At 41.7% G+C, this 24002-nt stretch overlaps 2 protein-coding genes across 5 annotated transcripts in view; both read right to left on the minus strand.

The window, feature by feature from the left end:
* MRPS28 (mitochondrial ribosomal protein S28) overlaps positions 1-4515 on the minus strand; it is a 78939-nt gene extending 74424 nt beyond the window's left edge. Inside the window, exon 1 of the mRNA XM_062641579.1 lies at positions 4307-4515. Coding sequence (XP_062497563.1) covers positions 4307-4483 — 177 coding nt within the window. The 5' untranslated portion in view covers positions 4484-4515. The remainder of the gene's footprint in view (positions 1-4306) is intronic.
* A 1793-nt stretch (positions 4516-6308) lies between these two features.
* The window catches only part of TPD52 (tumor protein D52), a 41759-nt gene continuing 24065 nt past the window's right edge, over positions 6309-24002 (minus strand). For 2 of the 4 annotated variants that reach the window (XM_062641578.1, XM_062641575.1), the window contains exons 2-8: positions 18291-18406; positions 16538-16686; positions 15534-15635; positions 14488-14514; positions 9317-9358; positions 7839-7887; positions 6309-6714 (exon numbers count right to left, since the gene is read on the minus strand). In XM_062641578.1, coding sequence (XP_062497562.1) covers positions 6598-6714; positions 7839-7887; positions 9317-9358; positions 14488-14514; positions 15534-15635; positions 16538-16686; positions 18291-18406 — 602 coding nt within the window. In that variant the 3' untranslated portion in view covers positions 6309-6597. The remainder of the gene's footprint in view (positions 6715-7838; positions 7888-9316; positions 9359-14487; positions 14515-15533; positions 15636-16537; positions 16687-18290; positions 18407-24002) is intronic. The other 2 variants (XM_062641576.1, XM_062641577.1) reach the window with 2 other exon arrangements.

Genomic DNA, 24002 nt, shown 5'->3' on the forward strand with positions numbered 1-24002 from the left:
GAGCATTCACAAGTTAGAACTGCTCCTTTGCAGAGGTCAAATGAGGGACAAACAGGCTCATTCCCACTATAATGCAAACCAGCATTTCGAGCAGATCCAGCTGAGAAGATGCGGAGAAGCTTGTGATACAGTCCTTGTTTAGCATTAACCTGAAAGCACTAGCATGTGTCCACAGTGCAGCAGTAGCAGACATATCACAAGTTCCTCAAACGCTGCCGTACAAGGTGGCAAAGTAAGCCAAGAGAAACTTCCAGGTAAAGAAAACTCACTTCAGCTCCCACTAATCCCACAACTGGGAAGTTCAACTCTCAGTCAGCAGTTTTCAGTACCTGAATGCTGGCCAGAAGGTAACCTGCTTAAAAGAGCAACTTCTGTCCTTGGCATATAGGTTTTATATGATGTTGCTATATTTGCCATTAAAACAAAAAAAGTTCATAAGTTACTTAACAACGCTTGAAGAGCACTCCATCCATGCAAAGATTATAGGTGTCTGTCCTCAGAAGTATTACGCTACAAAATTACAAGTGAAAACTGCACAAAATATAAACAAGTATTTTCATGCTCAAGTAACTGCAACTTCAGTAAAATCATCTTTTAAATGTTAACTTAGCTGGGAAGATACACTGGGGGAAATATTTCCCCACCAATAATTACATTTAAAATAGTTTGGATTTTTTTAATGTTTGATTTCAAAACATCCAGTGTTACACACTATTTTGAACTGGAGTTGCCAAAATACTGCACAAGCAAGAAAGATACAAATCCTTTATAAAGCATATCCATGTAGCTTTCAGAACAAAGTGTAAAACTTCTTTTAAAATTCTCACTTTTGTGTTTTAGCTTTTAATCCCTCCCCTAAAACATAAATAGAGAAGGCAACTCTTTATATCACCTATTAAAATAGCTTGTATTTGCTCTAATATTGACGTTTTATTTATTTAAATAGTGACTTGAAATTTAAATATATGGACGTACTCCTGAAACCTCTGAATCCCCAAATCCTTTCAAGAAAGAACCTATAGCTGACTAGATTTAAAAATACAGTCATCTCTGGAAGAATAATTTCTAATCTCTTTCAGAAATTACTTACTACGATGTACTGATACCAACCCAGCCCCTTCCATCTGAACTTTGGACAAAGTCAGTTACACTTCTTAATGAATGCTTTCCCTTAAAAGACAGTATTCAAAGAACCAAATGCGAAATTCCTCAAACGTGCTACTTTTCCTGCGACATCTAGAAACAAGCAATGCCCTCTGCTGTGCCGGGCACGGAAGTGCACCCAAACCCAAGCGCAGCACCTCTGTGGGCTGGAGATCTCTGCTTCCCAAGAAAGATAACGTTTCCCTCATTTCACTGAGCTCCAGCACTCACTTGATGACTTGTCCCTGTTACTATAAAGTAAAAAGTTACCAGAAGAGTTTTATCACACCATGATACATATTACAGATCAGCAGTAAAGCTAGCATAGCAATAACCCATTTCTACCTAAAACTACATTTGACAAATTTACCACTTATTTTTAAAACACTTTAAGACTCTTTAGTCCATACTGCACAAAAATATGCCATTTATTCTTAATTAGTTGCTTCATTCTTACATTTTCTTCAAATGTTGGTAAACTACCTATGAACGTAGTCCAACAATCATTTCTCTACCCATATCAACAAGAATCATCAGCTCCATCCTAAAAAGCAAGTTTTTCCATTTTGCTCAGCAGGCAGCTTCAGTCTGCAAATAAAGGTAACACCTAAAGTATTTCCTGTCCTTCTGAAAGGTTTAAGCAATTCTACAGAGAAGAAAAGAACTTTAAACATGTCATTTTTTTGTTCATCTTAGAATGCAAAACTTAAGACTTTATAAAAACACAGACCAAAAAAAAAAAAGGCAGTAAGAAGCTGCCTGTTGTAGACAATGTTAAATATCATGTGGATTTAGCAGAATATTTTGCTTATAAAGCTGATAACTTTTTAACAATTTTAAGTACTATTTAAGTGCTCTGTAAGTTTCCCTATTTGCAAAACAGCAACAGAAGAACAAAACCCTAAGAAATTACCAACATGGCAGAGAGCACTATAAGGTACCTATGAAGCAAGTTGGAAGCAATACAAACACTAAAGACCCAAATAACATCTCTGTGCTCTTACAAGTAAACCAAAAGCCAGGTAGCACTTTGTACCTGTCTCTTTGCCACCAGATTAGGAGCAGAAACTTTCCTCTGGCTGCAGCTCAGGGAAGGGATGAGCAAGACCACGTTCCACCTGCTTGGAAGAGTAGATCCTGCAGATGTACGGTACCCCAGGAAGGGACTGCAGCGGAGCCACCACATCCTTCCCTGAGGCAAGCTCCTGAGTTGCTCCCCTCAGAGGGATTTTCTCGCAAGGTCTAATGCCTTCAGTTCTTCCAGCAGCATCTAGTACATCCTCCCGTAAGTATTACCCAGCTTTATGCTGGGTAATCCCACATTAGCATCAGGGTTGCTGTGGAAAATTTATTTACCAAGTAACATAACTCCTAGCATTTTAAAATCAGTTAAAAATGGTGAAAAGGCGATTTCAAGGAAACTACACAGAACTAAGAGATTACACTACAAGCCAGAGCACTTTTATTTTCCTCTTCTGCACACTCTCAAAAGAGCAATCACTGAATAATCATCAATCACACATGGGCTCACCAAAGTCTTTCCTGACTAGGCTAAGAACAGCATGAAAGTAGACTCATGGTAATCTTACTTCATCTCACTGTTACGCTTTTAACATCACCATGACACTGCAAAGCAAGCTACTGCTCTTCCTCTTTTCGAGGGAGCAACTCGACAGTGTTGAGAAATCCAGAGTCGTAGGCCAGCTCTTCACTTTACACTTCCAATTTGATTTCCGTATTGCATTGTTTATATTTGTGTATGTAATTCCACTTCAAAATGATGTTGTGGATACTATGTAACATCTCAGTTTAAAGTCTTGATGACTATTTATTTATTGATAGAAAGAGAAAAGATAAGATTTCTGGCTTCTTACTTCAATGGAAAGAAAAAGGGAATGAAAAATTAACCCCTCAAATACCTGAAGTAGCATTCAGCATCCTCTATAGCTAAATCAAGTGAATCCCTTCCTAAACCCTACCATGGACATCACCCTTGGGCACCACCTGAGCCAGCACCCTGGGTTAGGCAGATGTTTGCTCTTTGCATAGCCAGCCTTGCCAGTGCAGATATTCAATGGAAAACAGAGGCACAGATTATGCAGATTATGCAGTGGAAAACAGAGGCACAGATTTGCTCCAGAATCTCTAAGTGCAGCCTCAGTAAATAGCAGGCTGCTGCTCACTGTCTATCTCTCCATGTTTGTTTTCATGATGGAGTAACAGGAAAACAAATGGCACATGAAATACAACACAAGCCTATTGCCTTCCTGTTGTGGTTCAGAAACAGGGTGTGCTCTTGGTGACTCATCTGTGCTGCAGGTTATCAGAGTGCAGGCCTTGACAGCAACAGCAATTTCACTTCCAAAAACGGCTTCCCAGAAAACTGTGGTTTTCCACATTAATATACATTCTTTCTACCCCAGTCCTGCTATTTCTTTTGATGCCTTCATACACCTGCATTTCCATAGGTGTTTCGTTCACACCAGCCTTCATATTTCCACTACAAATCTGTAAAGTACTGGCCTGACAGGTCTTTGATTTGACCTGCTAAAATACTTAGCTAAAGATTTTCCACATCTTCCCTGCCTGCCTGTAAAAGGCAGAATACAGTTTTGCCCAGACAGTTGTACTCTGCATTCTACACACCCAAAACTACTTGTACGCTTTCTATATTAGACTTTTGTAGGAGTAGGTTAAAAGTAAAACGGCATGAAAACTGTCAGTATTTCTGTAGGACAGTCATTACGAAGGATGAAGAGGTGAGAAGCACAGAATGGTTTGGGTTAGAAGGGACCTCAAAGCTCATCCGGTTCCAACCCCCACTCCCATGGGCAGGGACACCTTCCACTAGACCAAGCTGTTCAAAGCCCCATCCAGCCTGGCCTTGAAGATTGCCAGGGATGGGGCAAACAGGACTTCTCCGAGCAGGCGATACACACACGCGGCAACAAGCACGGTGGCGGGCAAAGGGCTGTGCACGGGGCCAGCGTTTCAGGAAGGCTAAAGCGAAGCAGCGGGGACGCACGCTGCCTGCACCGGCCAAAGAGCAGAGGAAGGCGGCAGAAGATCCGCGGGAGGGCGCTGGAGGGAAGGCCCCACCGGGACGGCGGGGCCGGAACCGCCCCGATCACTGCCCTACCCGGCCTCCCCACCGCGCCCTCACCTGCCGGGGGCCGGGGGCCGCGGTATCTGTGCTCGGCCGCTCTGCTGTCTGCTGCGGGAGAGCGGAGGCACCCACAGCTGCCGCCGGCGGGGCATCGCTGCAGCGCCTCACCGCCCGCAGCCACCACGGCCGGAGCGCGGCCCGCGCAGCGAATAGCGCCCAGCTCGGCGCCGCCATGACTGCCCGCGTGCAGGGCGGAGCGTGAACTCTGACCCTGCGCTACGCCCAGGCGGGCGCAGGCGCATCATGCTGGGCTGAGGCGGAGCGGGGAAGACGCCGTGGTTGCCGAAGGAGGGCGGGTTGCCCTCCGCGGCTAGGGGCAGGAGGCGGCCGGTCCCTGCGGCCCTCCTGCTACCGCTGCGGGAGGAGACCCGGCTGGCCACGGGACAGCGCAGGGAAAGCCGCTGCGTGCCCAGCCAGGCGGCCAGCCCCTGGCAAGGGGAGGGGAACGAAGCCCGCAGCTGTGTCTTGGCTGGAGGAGCCGGTCCGGCGGGACGGGGCTGGGGACGGCGACGTTAGCGCAGATCGCAGCGAAAGTAAAACTTCAGTGACAACAGCCACCCTAAGGGTGTTTGCACGCGAGGGTGCAGCTGCAAGTCTGAGCGTAACAGCGTGCAGACCCAGCTCTGGACTAGGTGTCTGTTCATCAGTTAAATAACCGAAACAGAACCCATCCAAGAAGGATCACGTTCCGGAAGGACCTGCTCGACTTGTTACTAACAGTTGAGAGAGAGAGCTCCACTCCTGCTGTGTCATCAGTTCTCCATTCTGAGCTGTCAGAGGCTGAGGGTGCACGTCGACCCCTTTTCTGAACTTCCAAATGGAATCATGTCAGTTTATGTAAGTCACTAGAAGTCAACCTAGGCTTAGGCCCTAGGAACATCAAACTCCTCAGTGTAGATCCCCCATGTGAGTAGTATGTATCAGCACTGCTTTGAAACCAAACTTAAAAGCACTGTTTGAAGTAGAAATAAAAAAGTCAATTATCCTCCGTATTCACAGGACAATACATTCCTCACATACATGTTTTTATTAAGCTTCTCACATGTAATTAAGCATATTTACTACATGTGACACACAGGGTTGTCAGGAGCCAACTTTTTTTCCTCCAAACATTTGTGGCAAGTTAAAGTTTCATGAATTTCACACAACTGTTTTCAAAATTTGTTTCCAGTTCTAACCGTACCAACTCCATGTGCCAGAAACACACAACATACAAGAGACTTGAAGAGTACATCAGCTAAAACAACATGTAGGAGAACAGATCTTGTAGAAGAGCTACACTGTGCTATAACAGATTGCTGGACTCTTAAACAGGAACAGAGCTTTTAACATGTAAAAAGAGTATAAGACAGTCTAGCAGATGCTTCCAATGGTCAGCCTATGAAGGAAGCAGCATCAGCATTTGAGAGCAGTTCTGTTGCTGCCTAGAAAAGAACCAATGTCATTCTCAGGCTTACTGTTACAGTCCATGCTTTGTTAGTCTGATGCCACCATGTGTGGATTAAGATGAATTTATTCACAAGTGATCAGAAGTTCAGCAGTGTATCCTGCCACATTAGCATCATGGACAAAAAACAAGACTGAAAATGTTACTGTAACTGAACCAAACCAGCACTGCTAGGCATATTGCTTCCGTCTGTGATGGTTAGGAGCTTCCTTCCCAGGTGGATAATCCACAGACAAATGGGTAAGTTCCAGATGTTATGTATTACCCTGTTTGCAACTGTTTTATGAGGAACATGTTTGTAAGACGGCTCTGTCCTACCCAGGTGTAATCCTGCTACAAGTAACTTATTTAAAGCCTGAAGAAGTCCTGTCTTTAGCTGGGCACAATCCCCCTGGCCTGATGTCCTCTGCAGGCAACGCTTAACTGAAGTAATCATAAGCTTCAGTCTGGCAGCAGCAGCAGATTCATAATAATTAAATTTAGCAGTAGTTACAGAGTCAAAAGGAATTATGTATCCACAGTATATGTACAATACAATTAACTTCTCCAAAAAGGGTTTTTTCATTGCTATATTTTAAAGGTTGCCTTCAAATTACAAGTAAGTCCTTTAAACCCTTGAAAGGCATAAAAATTCCCCTTCCCACACAAAACCCCAAACAGTGTATTTTAGTTTCAAAAATATTTTTGAACCCACAAAAAAGCTTGGTATCAGTTAACCTGGTAAAACAGCTACATGCTAAATAAAAGCACATCTGGTGGGAAAAGCGCAAATAATGTTACAAGTGTGCTTAGTTTTCGCTTGCAGCATCTGGCAGTGGGTAGCAGGACAGCAGCAGGAATCTCAGTGGGTCTCCTCCTGTGTTTGTTCTGTGATCGTTTCTGTGGCACTGGCATTGGCAGCAGAGTTGAGAACTTCTCCAAAGTCTCCTCCAGCAGGTTGTCTTCCTCCAACTTTAGACTAGAACACAGAGAGCGCCTCAACATAAAACTGCAGTTATTTGACATGCCAAACATGCTGAACAGTGTAAACCAGTACCTCTGCAGGAGAAAGTTTAATAACTTTTCAGCAGAGCAGCTTTTCCAGGATGGAGCTACCTCTGCAATACTCTAAAGGCAAGTTTTTAAGTATCATCTGGAAAGCAACCACCAGCAGCAGACTAACATAGCAGTCTCCCTCTGCTTTCTTAATGCACGCAGCATGAAGCAGCAGCCCTCATTCCAAGGAGTCTGAAGGTTGGCATGCCCTCAGTTAAAAATGGATGTGGGTTTGCAGCCTTTCAAGCCATTTAGGCTTTGAAAGGTTCAGAGTTAAAACTCACTTCTGTATTGCTTAAAAAAGAACACTGAACCTCAAAAAAGAACACTGAAGAATTTTCATTCTCAACAGCAATTCCCAAGATCTTCAGTGAAGCACAGCAACTACTTTACTTTCTCTAGGTAATGTGTTTTCCTTTTCCCTCTACATTATATCCCTGTGGGAATGGCAGGAGTGTTAATGTCCATTAGTTTGCAAGGGAACGTCTAGTTCCCCATGTTATCACTTGCATGCTTCTCATACAGCCCAGTGTGCCCATGAGAACAGACAAATCTGGTTCCAGTTACATGTATTAGTGAGTTTTTTTAATCTCAAGAAGTTAATAATGGTTGTTTCTGGCACTTGAAGCTTTTGTGAGTAAATTCTAAATTAAGGTACAAAGGCCTTGTGTATTTTATGCCAGAAATAAGAGAAACATTCCAAGCTGTTCTCTTGTGTAGGGTATTAGCCCTTAAGAAGGCATGGAAATAAAAGGCTACACCATTTTGGATACATAACACTAGGTATGTTGTCCTAGCTGTTTGTGCAGGTTAGGTAGCTGTTAGTCCCCCTAGTTAAAGGCACCCTCCTGGAAGAGGTGCAGGAAACCCATTTTTTATCCTCAGATCATTAGGCAGAGAAACCACTTCCACAACACTTAAAAGGATGTCATCTAAGCACCTTCAACACTTTACCAGTAACTAAAACACAGGTTGCCTTGAGTCCACTTCTGTCTTTTCTCCACATCCACAGCTCCACAATTACCAAGGAGTTTTAATTATATTTACCTTCAAGTTTTCAACCTTTTCTTCAAAGGATTTGAAAGTAGGAGAATTTCTAGGAAAATAATAATAAAAGAAAAAGGAACCACAGAATTACAACCATATCTGTGTTTGTCTGTAAATATCACAAAACAAGCAGACAGTTGCTTTTTCTAATGTCAACATAAATTTTGCTTGGGGCTCTTTCCTTGGTTTAAGGGTAGCCTAAAAATAGTTTCTATCTGGATTTCCCAAATATTACATAACTGAAATTCAAATGCACTCAAGATACAGCTCATTTGTATCGCTTGCAACTGAGCACTGCCACGCTCTGCGATAGGATATTTCATCATACCACAGAAGGGAGAACTAGAAAGTATTTTAGGTTTAGCTTATTATTCCCAGTGATTTCAAACATGTTTCTGGCTTAAATGGTTTCAGAACAGCTTAGTCATCACTTCTGGTTAGACTAGTGTGTTACTGCTAAAGAAAGCTTGCCAGAGTTTTTCCACTTGTTATAGGAAAACTAGTTTAATAGGGCATGTGTTCAATTAACGAAATATGGTTAATAGGGACATTTTCTGCTAACATGTTAAATTTAGGGGACAATCCCCGTTGCCTTTGAAGTGCTGGAGACAGTTGTGATACAGAATTTACCATTTGCAATATGAAAAGCAGCATTCAGCATTGAATATCCTTAGATGTTCAATGCTGAGGGCCAGTGTATTATTTATTAGGGTCAGAAGAGTGGCTTAATGCTCCAACTAGCTAGCACTGCCATTTTGAAATTTGTTCAACAGCCTGTACATCTTTCCTGTATTTATGCAGAATGGAAAATGCTTGCCTTCAGCAGACCAGGCCCAAGGATTCACAGGAGACTAAAAATAATTATTAAAGATGAAAAACAGGAGGGGTTGGGGGGGGTGTTATTCGGTGGTTGGTTGTTTTGTTGTTTTTTTTTCAAAAGCAGTCTTAAACTTCCCTTCCCCCTTAGCCTGGTATTTGTGTCAGTCACCCACACTTAGCAGCACTCTTTCATTTGAGAAAGCACGCAGTGGCACCAATATATATATCAAAACAAACCCTCCTAAGAGATGGAGGGACAAGCAAGCAAGGGGAGAGAAAAGGCCAGCACTCCAAGTCAGCAAGAGCCCTGTTGTGAAACCACAGTACTTTTTACTCACTTTCATTGTTCTAACCCATGTGAGAAGCTAGTGCCTTTTAAACGTGGAGTCATTTAGTAGCAGTACATTTCTATTGGGTAGGGAAAAGTTGTCATAGTTCCCTAAACAGCAGGAAAGTATACTTGGTCACATCCCAGATGTGTGATAACTGCCACCAATAAGCAGAAATAAAAACAAATTTTGTTACATTCCAATTTACTACAAAGTTGGGTGGCTTTTTTGATTTTGTTTTAAATCCATGTGAGTTGACTTAAGTGCAGTTTTACTTGATTCCATAAATGAACATAAACAAACCCAACAGTTCCATTATGCATACATTACCTCATAATAGGCATGCTAATTGAATGTTGTATGGAGCGTATACTAAATGCCAGCATTAAGAAAAAAGAAAGCAAGAAGTTAGTTTAAGTGATAGACTGAGAAGCAATTGCCTTAGAGAGCTGACTTCTAAATACTGTCTTTGGTAAATAGCCAGTCTTATGTACCAACTGCTTGGTTTTGCTTTCACAAATTGCTTAGCCATGCACACACACAAGTACATCAGAGCAAAAGCTGCAACAACTTTTTTCCTTTTTAGCAAGATTCAAGTGCCATGCTTGGTAGTACATATTCTGCATAGCTGCAACGGTGTGTCTACTCAAGTTTCTCAAGCAGTAAGAGTCATGCTGCATTTACGGTTGTGACAATATCAGGTACAAAGTGAACACACAAGAGTCTTATCAATCAACTAATCTTCCTATGGAAAGAATTATTCCTACATTCAGAAGTCTTCAGTTTCAGTTCAGTGCAAGATTTCAATACTCACCAATACAAATTTTCTGGCGAGAACAGTCACATCAATCTATATAGTCAAGGTCAGGTTTATGCCGAGCGCAGGAAAAAGTCCTAGTCTCAACCCTGTTCTGATATTCTTGGAGGATTTCTATAACCTGCTGGTGTTGCCATTACAGTTATCTTTGCTTACTGACAACACGTACCTACACCTAGAAGGTGACTGGATGTAGATTAAGAAGCTCCGAAATACCTTCAAGACCACCTAATTTAGATTCTACAAAATCTCAGTTTAGTCTTGATACATATTAGTCTGATATTAACTTCAATGTTTCTTGTCAAATACCACAATATTAAGTTAGAAAAGTTAGGAAGAGTTATGATCATAGTTTTTCATAACTATATTTGAAATGTTAAATTTTGACTGGGTTTTAAAATCACAGAATCATAGAATCACAGAATCATAGAATCACAGAATCATAGAATCACAGAATAGTTAGGGTTGGAAAGGACCTTAAGATCATCTAGTTCCAACCCCCCTGACATGGGCAGGGACACCTCACACTAAACCATATCACCCAAGGCCTTGTCCAACCTGGTCTTAAACACTGCCAGGGATGGAAGCATTCACAACTTCCCTAGGCAACCTATTCCAGTGCCTCACCACCCTAACAGGAAAGAATTTCCTCCTTATATCCAATCTAAACTTCCCCTGTTTAAGTTTTAACCCGTTACCCCTTGTCCTATCACTACAGTCCCTAATGAAGAGTCCCTCCCAAGCATCCCTATAGCCCCCCTTCAGATACTGGAAGGCTGCTATGAGGTCTCCACACAGCCTTCTCTTCTCCAGACTGAACAGCCCCAACTTTCTCAGCCTGTCTTCATACGGGAGGTGCTCCAGTCCCCTGAACACCCTCGTGGCCCTCCTCTGGACTTGTTCCAACAGTTCCATGTCCTTTTTATGTTAAGGACACCAGAACTGCACACAATACTCCAGGTGAGGTCTCACAAGAGCAGAGTAAAGGGACAGGATCACCTCCTTCGACCTGCTGGTCACGCTCCTTTTGATGCAGCCCAGGATACAGTTGGCTTTCTGGGCTGCAAGCGCACCCTGCCTGCTCATGTTCATTTTCTCATGAACCAACACCTCCAAATCCTTCTCCGCAGGGCTGCTCTGAATCTCTTCTTTGCCCAACCTGTAGCTGTGCCTGGGACTGCTTTATGATTGTCTTATGATGCCTTTCAAGAGAATACTGTCCAGACAATTGCTGAGGGGGAAAGGGTGGGAGGAACTCTCATATTTGATGCATTTCCGAAACTCCAATTAGTATTTCAGCACAATGGAAGATACATTCACAGATGCAAAAAGGTTCCGTGTTCATTGCAGAACAAGTTTTAAGAGATTCATTGGGAGGCTCATCAGTAGAATACAGTGACAGAAAAATACACCACACGTAAAAAGTTCCCTTAAGGCTAGGATCCCTTAAGGCAGATGCACAACTGAAGGTTGGTTTGTATGTTAAGCATACTGAGAATCAGGTATGCAAAGGCCAGGTGCTGTCCTGACACGTCAGTAATCCATGCCACACACATCTCATCCCTTTCCTCAGCTGATGTGTTTCATCTTCATGGATGGTTTGGCTTCCACAAGCTTTTCCAGAGCATATAGAAGCCGATTGTCTTCTGGAGTGTAATTCATATTCCTCACTGTGATGTAGATTGCTACAAGTTTTGGTCTTGCCAAGTTTTAATATAGAACTAGGATGATACTAAAATAGTTCTCTTTGCCCAGTCATGCTCTGCAACTTCCCCCCACCCTGCAAGTAGTTTAAGGCTAAAGGGGGTGAAAACTACCTCCTTTTCCCATATATATTCACAATCTATAATCTGTTACACTGAAAAGCAGCAACATGTGTACTGCATATCTTTTTAACAGGCATCTAGGGAAGTTTAGTTTAATCTCAGAGAGACAGTTTAATGTAAGAACTATTCATAGATTCATGAAGGATTTACTTGCTGTTGTACAATACACTTATATATACTCAGCATCTATTTTGTAAAACGTCACCACAAGATAGTATATAGTTTTATCACAGAATGATCCGGTTTGTAAGAGAACTAAATTAGATAAATGCAGTTGATGTTTTTTTAACATCTAATCACTTGTTCTTCAAGTAGTGCAAATGAAAATGCCACATCAGAGCACTCACTCAACTAGGCCATCAAGTTGGGTGGTGTGAAAAGAGAACCCTTTTTACAATACTCATAAGCAAACCTCTAGCTTAAAAAAAAGGCACTGTAAATTGTTCTCCAGCCGTACGTGTATTTTTTATTGCATTAAAAGCTTTCTTATCCTTTACATGATTATTTTTTATAGCCACTACATTGCCTCACATTTTGGAAAGGCATAGGGAGATATGCCGGAGTCCCTGCCTGGAAAACATGGGCTTAAGAGTGCACAAGCACTAGTTATTTGCTTTTGTTAATAGCTGATATGCTGATACATGATGATGTTTAGGAATCCATGATCATATCAGATTTCCAAAGCAAGCAAAGAAAATTATTCTGCAGTCTCAGAACAGGGCACAGGTGGACTTCTGCCCCATAACAGGGATGCAGCACAAGAGGAGCCAAGTGCAAAATTATGATTGCTAAGGAAGCTTGCAGAGTGCTACATCTGGGTATTACTGCCATTTTGCACATAATACTGTGCAAAACAAGGTTGCCTACAAAAGGATGGCTAGCTCATCAGAAGTTCAAGATGCTCTTATAAAAGGAGAATAAAGTATTAGGAGAAACCTAAGAAGGAACAGAGTTCATTTTCAACAAAACAAAAAGTGGAGAAAACAAACACAAAAGAGAAGCAATAATGCACTGACTTCACATTACCAGTCCTCTCTCCCTCTGTTTCAGTACTTTCCAAGTTCACATTTCTGCTAGCTGCCTTACTCCCTTTTCCAAGTCCCTCCAAAATCACTTTGCAGTGCAAGAATGAAAACCTGCATGTGATGTTTGCTACATGAAACATGTGTAAATAGTCCAACACAGAAGAAATCATGCCATGACAGCTGAGAAGTCCCTAAGGTAAAACAATACAAGAAAAGCAAAGCCATGATGAAGCAGCTACATGAGATTAAGAATAAAACACACCTGCGTATCCAGTATTCATTCAATTAAACATCAGGCCCATGAGTTCTCATTTCCACATAATAACCTGGACCTCTAAGACTTCAGAAAGTTCAGACTTGTACAGTCTTAAAAACGTAGACAGCACTTGAGTAGTCACATAACCCTGGGACTTGAATTCACTGGTTGCATCCCAGACAAACCTGGTCCCCATGAAAGCAAGAAACAGAGGTTTTAAATCCCCTGTTTAAGTGCAGCTAAGATGTTGAACAGCACTAGTTCTTCCCACTTTTTGATGTTGTCTTGTTTTTAAACCCAGCTGCTCCAGAAATTATAAAAATACCTTGACTTTCCCTTCCCATGATTCTCCCCAAGAAGCACACCAACAGTGTGGACTCCTCTGGCCCTATTACATCATCTTCCAGTGGCCTAGTTTCTTATAGAAAGTACTCATCACTCACCTAGCCACTAACCTGTGTAATTAGACACTCTTCTTTTGAGGTATTAAGTTCCTGAACCCAGAAGAGAGCTATGAGTCTGCCCTTGTCAAATGCAATAGCCTAATACTAGTAGGGGAGCACTGTAGCCTTAAGGAAGAAACCAGCAGAACCCTGCTGAGTAAGCAGCTGAGCTCTGCATCCAAAAGGTATAGAGACACCTTCCAGGCTCCTGATGCTAAAGGAGAGATATTTCAGACAGGCTGCTATTCTTATACTTGAGCAAACTATGCTTGCTTCAGAGTCTGAGTTCTGTTAACATCTACCCTGTCACTGACCATCTCCTCCCCAGGCATTGCCCCTGCAGCTATAGCTCCTAGCTAGTATTCCACAAGCCGCCAGATCCCTGCATCTTTACAGAGATAATACTGCTGTCTTTAGCTGCTTAGTGGGAGAGTACAGAAAAGGCAAAGCCACACCCAGAGGTGCACAGATGGATGAGAGCAATAGACAAAAGTTGCTACACAGGAATTTTAACTACTTAAAACATTGAATATTTGCTTAGACTAGGCAGATAAAAGGCAATACAGACACCGTAACTAAAACACTCAGTCTGGAGCTGCTAAAGTACTTACTCAAAGATAAGGACTGTCCACTAGACAAACTATAAACAGAGAATGCATGAACTATTTTACACTCAGACTCTAGATATTTGAGTCATAATGCTAAACACCCGTTGTAATAGACAAAACAGGGAATATTTCTATTCTGTCAAGGCACAAACACTGTACAGACAAGGACAAGGAGGAATTTTGCAAGCTATTGACCTCAGAACCATATTCTGTCTCTTTACCAAAAAAAAAAAAAACAACAAACAACCAAAAAACAAAACAAAACAAACAACCTTGCAGAATCATTTTAACCGATTCCTTTCTTACAAGGAAGAGAGACTGATTAGTATGTGTGCTCAAGATTTCATGTTCTTGGATAGTTACCAGGTGAACATGAAGAAACATCTTCCTTGGCATTAAAAGATCTTCAGTTTTACATTAACACTGGAGGAAAAAAATATCTCTTACAGGCAAAAACTTAAAAATTGTAATGGAAACAGTCCGACTACATGCTTAGGTTCAGAAACAACTCTTGTGCCCACCTTACCTAAACGAATGTGAAAATGCCTGTAGTCTGCACAATGCCAGAGTAAGCATTAAAGAGAGAAAGGAAGTTCTGATAAATCTGAAGAAAAATATGTAACTGTGTAACTACACCTCAAAGTGTTTTCTCACTAGACTTCAAAAGCAAGAAAGAGGTGAATGGCAGCACTTGAAAACAGAGAGCTGATTTTATTACACTGCTTTCCAATGCAGTAATATTTTGTGAGAATGTGTGGATTTTTATTTGTCCAATAATTAAAATAAAAAAAGTTTGATCCACTATTCACAACAAATGACAAGCAGAGATGAATATCTGTGTATGTTCCAGTAGTAAAAATCATATAATCAAAGAACTGTAAGCTAAACATATGATTGGATTGCTTCCGGGAGGAGTTTTGCATGCAGCTCACAAGGGTGCTAAAAATGACCACCAAACTTACCTAACTTGCATGAAGGACTGTGTCATCTGACATAGTCAAAATATGTTGCATGCCAATATTTAAGAATTAGAAACTGCCAACAGTCTATTAAAAAGGTAATAAAATCAAGCCACTGCTATGAGGTAGAACAGCTTACAAGAAATAACACACACCTGAAAGGAATCCACACACAAGACAAGAAAGAAACCAAACTCACAAAACAACCACCAAACCACAAACACTTACAAGACATTAGCTGTTTGAATGTTTCTCACAAGCTGAGAAAGTCTAAGAACAGAAATGACAGTGCTCTATGTATCACACAGAGGCAGGCAGAGCTGCTGCCACCTGCAATACTATCAGAAACACAAAAGTAGCAGTGGATGTGATAGCATATGTTACTTTCCTTCCATACATAAATTATGCACCATAGAACTTTGCAGATTTTTTTCTGCATCAGAGAGGACATGCAAGATTTTGCAGCAAGTCACTCAGATCTCCTAGAACAGATGCTGAGGGTTCTTGACAGATTGACTTTTAGAAGTGCTAGGTATGTTAACAGCAGAAATTTATTTCAGTGATCACACGCTTACCAAAATGCAGCTACTTGGGAAAAGCTAAAGAAACCTACCTGACATCTTCAAACTTCTTGGTTAGGACTGAACCAACAGATGAAAAAGCAGCAGATGCCTTCTGACTAGCCTGAGAGAGGGTTTCTGATGTTTTCTTGTATCTGTAACAAAATTAAGTCTGTGGTTATTTTAACAGACCACATAAGGAACCTTTTAGCGTACATAGATTTGTGTCAGAGGTATACTTCACCTTTAGGATCAAATGGATAAGCTACTTAAGAGGTTATTTTTAGCCACTGCAGTCCCTCCTGGCTACAGCATCTCTGTCACCTCAGACTTCAGATCAGGTTCACCAATACAAACCTAACCTACTACCCCACCCACAGACCAGATGCCATCTGCTATTGCAGGACTTAGAACAAAAAAAAAAAAAAACAAAACACACACACACAAGAAAATCATACACACACACAAAAAAATCATACACACACAAAACACACACACAAAAATCATACACACACAAAACACCAAGAAAACAACACCCTGAAAAGCACACACACTGAAAAAGGACAGAGTATTAGTTTTTTGTGCGTGCCAAGTGCCTAAAATCTTGTACCAAATAGTTTTGTTAATAAATTTCAGCATAAAAAGTCTGAGGTATATCCTCCTATGTTCTGTGTAGTCATTAATTGCAGAAGACAGTTCACTCTAGACCTTAAGCTAACAGTTGTGTTTGGCAAGAATGTTATCTGACTTTGCACTCTTCCTGCATGAGCTCAGTTTACCACAATTTTTCAGGCTGGAAAAGAAGGGTATTCTGTTGGACTTGGGACACCATGGTATCTCAGCAATGGTATCTCAGGTACATCAGACAAAAAGTGTAATAGAATTGCCCATATTATGGTCAACTGTGCTTATTTTGCGTGAGATAATATGGCTAATAGTGACCATAACTGTTACCTTCACTCATCTTTTTCACAAGAGCAGAGGGTTTAGACATGACACAAGAACAACATAGTTGCCACCTCAACAGGTGAAGCAATCATTGTGAACCAGTACATACGCTGTGGTCGAGGTGACATCTTGCCAGCTTTTGGTAATGTTCTGCTTTAGTTCCTGTAATGAGTTAATTCCCAGCTTTCTCTTGATTTCCGCTAGATGCTTCTCTTTGGCAGCTAGCACTTGTGAGAGTGTCTGGATTTCCTCTTCCACCTGTTGCAGTAGAGATGGTGAGAGGTAAATTACAAAGCAATATACCCAGCCATTTATTTAACTATGTATTTATTAAAACATCTAACTAGGTATCAGTAATGGAAGGGCTAATGTTTTTAACACTGCCTCAAAGTTGTTTCTAAATACTAGAAGGGAAATCCAGCATAGTCTACAAGAAAAGCTGATGAGAAAGTAATCTACCTGCAGCTAGCTCTGTTACTGGGATATGCGCAAGGAAGCTGGTAACTATAAGACTGTATAGTTAGAAATCATTACCTTTAGACAACGTTAGTCTATATGAAGCTTGAAGATTAGACAAACCTGGGACAATTGCCAAGCCTGTATTCTCCTTCCACGTCAGAAGAGATACCAAGGTATGACCAGTATCAGGAAACTCAGAGCGTATCTGATCCATATACAAGTCTGCATCCTTGCTTGAACAGAAACGTTCTTTTGTGGCTTAAGCCAGCAACTGCAGGCTGGATCTAGCCAGAGGAGTGCCTTCCCCAGAACAGGGGTAGAAATGGTGGAAGACTGAGCAGTTAAAAAAGTAAATAAAAAAGAAAACCAAAAAAGCAAACCAACAACCCTCCCCCAGCAACAACAAAAACACAGCACCTCTTCAGCCACTAGAAAACTCTATTGGTTGTGTACTTCCTTCTTTACACAGGTCACTTACGCCTTTCACAGAAGCACCACTAGATCATGATCAGAGATATCAACAGCTTTACAATGTCATTCTGTGGGCTGTATAGATGTGACATAGGCACAAAGGCCACATGTACAAAGGTGAAGGCATACATCCAAACCTTCAACGCACTTGTGTTTGGATACTGTCAGAAGACCAGCATGACGTACCCTACCTAGCAGGACCAGATTTCCTTCACCGTCTTCAGCTGATTGGTTTGGCATTAAATAATACTCATCAGGACTACCAAAACCAAGACTGCATTAAATGTGCTTATCTCACAGCTGACCTTGGTTTGCCAACCTTAGGCTTAAGTTCGGGTCTTTTGTTAGGGTTCTAAAGAGCTACAAAAGAAAAAAGACTGGTGACTCAAAGCTTGACTTTAACAACTTTTTTAATTGATGAATCAGGCTTGAATATCTGAGTCCGTTTTGAAGAGTGCTTCCTTAACTCGCTCTTAAAAAAATCCTGCTGCATGAATTATAAACAATAGCTACATGGTTAGATATTAGCAAAACAGTGTTTACCTGAATATTACTACAAAGCATCCTTCATGAAAAAATTAGCTTCAGTTACTCCACATCAGTTAAGACAATACTTGGTTTTGGCTTCCAACCGTGTTGTCTTTGACACCCTATTTACCCCTCTCCCACTTGAGTTAAAAAAGGGATAACCATTCATGTATCTAGGTTTAAGACCTGTATGCTCAGCACTTCCAGCTTAATTCCCTACAGCCAGAACTGCCTGTTCTCCTTGACACCTTCCCTTACCCTCCCCACAATACACGTAAGTGTTACACTCTGCTTCAGACTCTCACAGAATAAATATGCAAAGCATTAACTGTATGTTCAAAGATAGCACTATCCCAGATTTTCATTCTCAAAACCAGTTTAAGAGCTATTTGCAAGAGATTTACCTTAGCAAGCTCTTTTCTTAGCTCATCCTGTTCTTCTTCTGAAAATGTTTCTGCCATACCAACTGTAGCAGCAGCATCCTCCCCAACCTCAGGTATAGAGTCACTTCTCAGCAGCCCTTGGGATGAACAAACCAGTAGAAGTCAGATCATTACATGTCTGCCAGACAGCAGCTAATGTTAATAATATATAGCCTTTTTGTGCCAGTGCACCAAGAAAACCGATGAGAGGACACCAAAGTCATGCTCTCTGAGTAGCACAGCATACAGAAAACCAAAGTTATTTTACTGCCTGTTTAATTCTATCAAGTGGTATAAAATCTCAATATAACTGCAACTGCTGCTATAATAGGAGACTGGAAACATGTTGAGAACAACACATCCCACAGCTCTGATAGAGACCAAGGTGCAAAACCCTACACCCTAACCAGCAGTTCCTACACAGCCTAGGAGCCCACACGCTCCCTGCTCCATCTCACTTATGCAACACAGAAACTCTGGAAGCACTGGAGGTGCTCAGGACCAAAACAGAGGCTCTCCCCTCACCGCTCTCCACATCAGATTACAAAAAGATGTCCATTCTGCACACTCTAGGAATGGTTACAGTGATAAGCAAGCTCAACAACAGCAGAGAAAAGGGTTGCACTGCAAGTACAAACTTCGCACATACCCTGTTCAACCTCTCCATCCCGAGTAAGCAGGACCACTGTGTCTAGAAAGTCACTGATATGGTAGAACTAGAAGTAAGCTGCTGTTTTGTACCTGGACAGATGATAAGCCTGGAAAAGGAACTTGGGAACAAAAGGCAATCGCTTCACAGAAAGTGATGGAGTACTGAAAAGGGACTGATGAGGATGTGTATTCACTCACAGTGCTGCCTCTTCCCAATCTAAATCCAGAAACCAAAACTCTGCTAAACTCCTCTGTATGGATCCCAGACATCCCTATGGCCATCCTCAGTTTTCACCTTCATAGCTTCAGGGACAGGAAGGAGAACAATATTATTTGTATTGCCATGATGTGCTCATTATTTATTCTTAGTCCTTGCAGTAAAATCACTTTGAACACATTTTAATGCAACAAACAAATCTTTCAGCTAAAGATTTACTATTCCAAATCTTTGTAGCTGACGCTTAAACATACAGTAAGGAATCCTGTTCTAATTGGCAAAGAGACCAGTTTGCAAAGAGGCTGCATGCTGGAATGGTTTGTGGATTCCCAGAACTAATTCTCTATTCAAGAGAAAAAAACAGCTTTATATATCATTAAATAAAAAATAAATAAATAAATAAAAATTAACATGAGAGGGGAAAAAAACCCCACACAAACCATGAGGACTGTTTGTAAGGAGAGAGTGGGTGTGTGTATGTGTGTATATGTATTTACATAAATATATAAATCAGATAAATTGAGGACATATTAAGTAATGTTACCTTACGAGTCAGTATAGTAATTAACCACATACAAGCCATCCTGATTTCAGCAGCTTCTGATGGCAGCCCATACTACCACTTGGTCTGGGAATTCAAGAACTCATTCATGTGCAATGAGACCACCACTATGATTTCACTGTGAGGCTTGGTATCTAATAGCTACATCACAATCAACTGAAAAGTCAGGGAGAAGAAAGATTCTGCGTGTCTGTAATTAGTTGTATGTATCCTATGAAGAATGCTCCTAGCAGCTCTCAAGCCTAAGAAGAGGCTTTGTTCTTGATCAAATTACTGTACTCAGGTAAAGCTCAATCCCACAAATTCTTTTCAAAACAACATGCTTTGAGCCTGTATTTGGGTCCAGAGATATACAGTAGCAGGCTTCTCCCTCTAGAAGCACACTGCTGCATGGGCAGAACATTTGTAAATGGTAAGTTACCAAGGAGCACAGTGAGAAGGAAGCATAGAGAAAACAAATAAATGCAGAATGGGGTTTAGTTTTTGAAACCTACATGTTTTCCCAGAGATTTATGTCTGTCTTCTACACAAACACAACATCATTCCTACAGGCTTCCCAATACATTATTTTCTGGCAGTAATCTAGGGCAGAAAAAAAGTTTGAGTCTAATGCCCAAACCAAAGCATAGCACTGCAGCATCAAAAAAAAAAAAAAAAAAGGCTTATGGCTTATATCTCAGAACAAATCAGGTCATTTTTGTTTTGCCCATGACAAGGGGATTAGAACTAATTCATCTTAAGGTCCTTTCCAACCCTAACTGTTCTATGATTCTATATATTCCTTTTTCTTAACATCGAACTGTTAAGAATGCCATACCTTTCTGTCAAATTGTTATTTATCCTACTCATTACACAGACTTGTAAGACTGAAGGAAAACCAACAATTTAAGCTGCATTTTTCCCTCGCACTCTATGACCCCTGGTACATCAGCCTCTGGCTCCTGGCCTTCTTCTCCATTCGCAGGCTTTTCAGGGACTACAGAGCTCGTTGTTGTAAAAGCCATTTCAGAAAGTTTGTTAGTACCAAAGACCACACTGACTCCAAGAGCATTAGCACATCCAGAGGAAAGCCTGTTCAATCTGGTTACAAAGAGTCATCTGGATTACACACCAAAAATAGATCAAGGGAATCCAGCAGCAGGAAACCATGCTGGACTGTCTCCTTCTGCAATAGGTTCTGCCTGGGGAATGTACTTCTTTTTTGGAAAAGCAGCGTTTTAAAGGAATTTGTGCTGCTGGTTGCCTACACTGAACTCAAGATACAATGTTAAGAAACAAGGGCATGATCTCTCCTCCCCTTCCCATTTCTAGATCCTTTAGGAAGAAAAGAATTCACTGCTACTAACAGTCCTCCATACCTCACCCTGTACACCTAACCATGCCTTCCTCTCCTCACTGCCTGCCCCGCTCCCATTTATAACTTTTCCTTTAGTTCCATTTGAAGTATGCAAATATCTGATCACTGTTTATCCTGGCACCTCCCTCTAACCCTGTTACTTTTCACCTTTCTGATCACTTTGCTCTCATTCTTCAGTTCACGTCAATACACGCAGGGCACTTCATTTTTGCTACATGAAGGCCAAGCAGCAGTTATCTACACAGATAACCCACACACCTCAACAATGGTGTGGCTACAAACCAAATATACCCCGTCCTAGTGACTGGACAAAAGATAACAGTTATAAACTAAAAAAGAGTAGATATAAGTAATAAATTCCTTACTATAAGGGTGGTGAGACACTGGAAGAGACTGCCCTGAGAAGTTGTGGATGTCCAAAGTTGTGAAAGTGTGCAAGGCCAGGCTGGATGAGACTTTAAGCAAACTGTTCTAGTGGAAGGTGTCCCTGCCAATGGCAGGGGTGTTGGAACTAGATGATCTTGAGGGTCCTTTCCAACCCAAACCATTCTATCATTCTACCATAAACCAGGGCTGACAGTTGACTCCTGGACTTGAGCAAGCTTTATACGGAAAGGTGCACAGCCCAAGTCAGGTATTTTTGTGGGGTGTGGGGCAAAAAAAAAGGGAAATGGCAGTCAGTCAACACATGGAAACACTTTAGCTCAATGTTATTAAGAGAGCATTTCTCATGTGTGGTCTTCTCTGTTAACCAGCAGAACTGTTGTTACTGGCTTTTAACTTGTCACCTTTTGTTACATTAGTTCTCTTGCACCTTTACGAGTTGCAAAGGACTTAAAATTTGGTATTCTGCAAGTTTAGCTGAGCATTTCACATCTCAAAATCTTTAAACAGGGTAAAAATTCTACTGGGGAAAAAACTGGGAAGACTTACCTAATATTCAGAAAACATACCTAGTTTTAAGGTCAGTTTTTAGGTGTCTGTAAGATTAACACATTATCCCAGCAGTTTATTAGATCTACTTAAATGAATCAGACATGAACAAGCTGGTTGATTAGGACTCCAGAGATTGCATTACGGAAAATGGCAGTTAAGTCCCTATTATTCTGCTGGCGTAGGCAAAGCATTAGAGTCATTCAGTTCACACTCAGGTTTTCTGGTTTGGGGTTTGCTGTGGTTGGTTTCAACCCAAGTTCGTGCTCTGTTATGACCAGAACTTCCTACCTCTTCCTGGCCTGAATTCAGAGATTAGCAGTAAACATCAGCAGTTTAAGGAAGTACTGGTCATTTCACATGAGCAGCTCTTGGTGTGGGGGAGGGCCAGCCTTCACACAGCTCTATCTTTAGACAGACATATTCTGTGTCAAACACTCAGAATGAGCATTTTAGCTATCACTACACATTTGGCAAAGCTAAAGAAAAATGGCACTTCTTAGAGTTCAGGAGAACAAGCTGTTACAAGATTATAAGATCCCTCCAACACTTGAGTAATGTACAGTACTACAGAGGATATTTATTCTGCTATATACAAGAAAGATCTAATTTAAGTGCTTCCCCTTTATCTCAGTGAAAAGGCCAAAAGAGACATATTTCTTGAGCGGAGAAAGTGCTCGGGCTTCTCCTAAACACCAATAATATAATCATTCAAACTCAATGAAAAATTTGATGACTGGAAAAGGGGAAATATAACCCCCATTTTCAAGAAGGGGAAAATGGATGACCCAGGGAACTACAGAGCAGTCAGTCTCACCTCTGTGCCTGATAGAATCTTGAAGCAGATTCTCCTGGAAGGCATGCTAAGGCACATGAAAAACAACAAGGTGCTTGGTGACAGCCAGCATGGCTTCACTAAGGGGAAATCCTGCCTCACCAATTTAGTGGCCTTCTATGATGAGGCTACAGAACTGATGGACAGGGGTAGAGCAGTTGATGTCATCTACCTGGACTTGTGCAAAGCGTTTGACACTGTCCCGCATGACATCCTTGTCTCTAAATTGGAGTGACATCAGTTTGATAGGTGGACCACTTGGTGGATAAAGAACTGGCTGGATGGCTGCACACAAAGAGTTGTGATCAAAGGCTCAATGTCCAATTGGAGAGCAGTGACAAGTGGTGCCCCCAGGGATCAGTGTTGGGACCGGTCTTGTTCAACATCTTCATCGCTGACATGGACAGTGGGATTGAGTGCGCCCTCAGCAAGTTTGCCGATGACACCAAGCTGTGTAGTTCGGTTGATATGCTGGAAGGAAAAGAATGCCATCCAGAGGGACCTTGACACGCTTGTGAGGTGGGCTGATGCCAACCTCATGAAGTTTAACCATGCCAAGTGCAAGCTCCTACACCTGGGTTGGAGCAATCCCAAGCACAGCTACAGGTTGGGCAAAGAAGAGATTCAGAGCAGCCCTGTGGAGAAGGACTTGGGGGTGTTGGTTGATGAGAAAATGAACATGAGCCAGCAGTGTGCACCTGCAGCCCAGAAAGACAACCTGGGCTGCACTAAAAAAGCATGACCAGCAGGTCGAAGGAGGTGATCCTGCCCCTCTGCTCTTGTGAGACCTCACCTGGAGTATTGTGTGCAGTTCTGGTGTCCTCAACATAAAAAAAACATGGAACTATTGGAACAAGTCCAGAGGAGGGCCACGAGGACGATCAGGGGACTGGAGCACCTCCCGTATGAAGATAGGCTGAGGAAGTTGGGGCTGTTCAGCCTGGAGAAGAGAAGGCTGCGTGGAGACCTCATAGCAGCCTTCCAGTATCTGAAGGGAGCCTATAGGGATGCTGGGGAGGGACTCTTCATTAGGGACTGTAGTGACAGGACAAGGGGTAATGGGTTAAAACTTAAACAGGGGAAGTTTAGAGTGGATATAAAGAAGTTCTTTCCCATTAGGGTGGTGAGGCACTGGAATA

Source organism: Pezoporus occidentalis, unplaced genomic scaffold, assembly GCF_034315485.1.
Source record: "Pezoporus occidentalis ecotype Australia unplaced genomic scaffold, CSIRO_AGI_Poc_V1 ctg69, whole genome shotgun sequence".
NCBI lineage: Eukaryota > Metazoa > Chordata > Aves > Psittaciformes > Psittacidae > Pezoporus > Pezoporus occidentalis.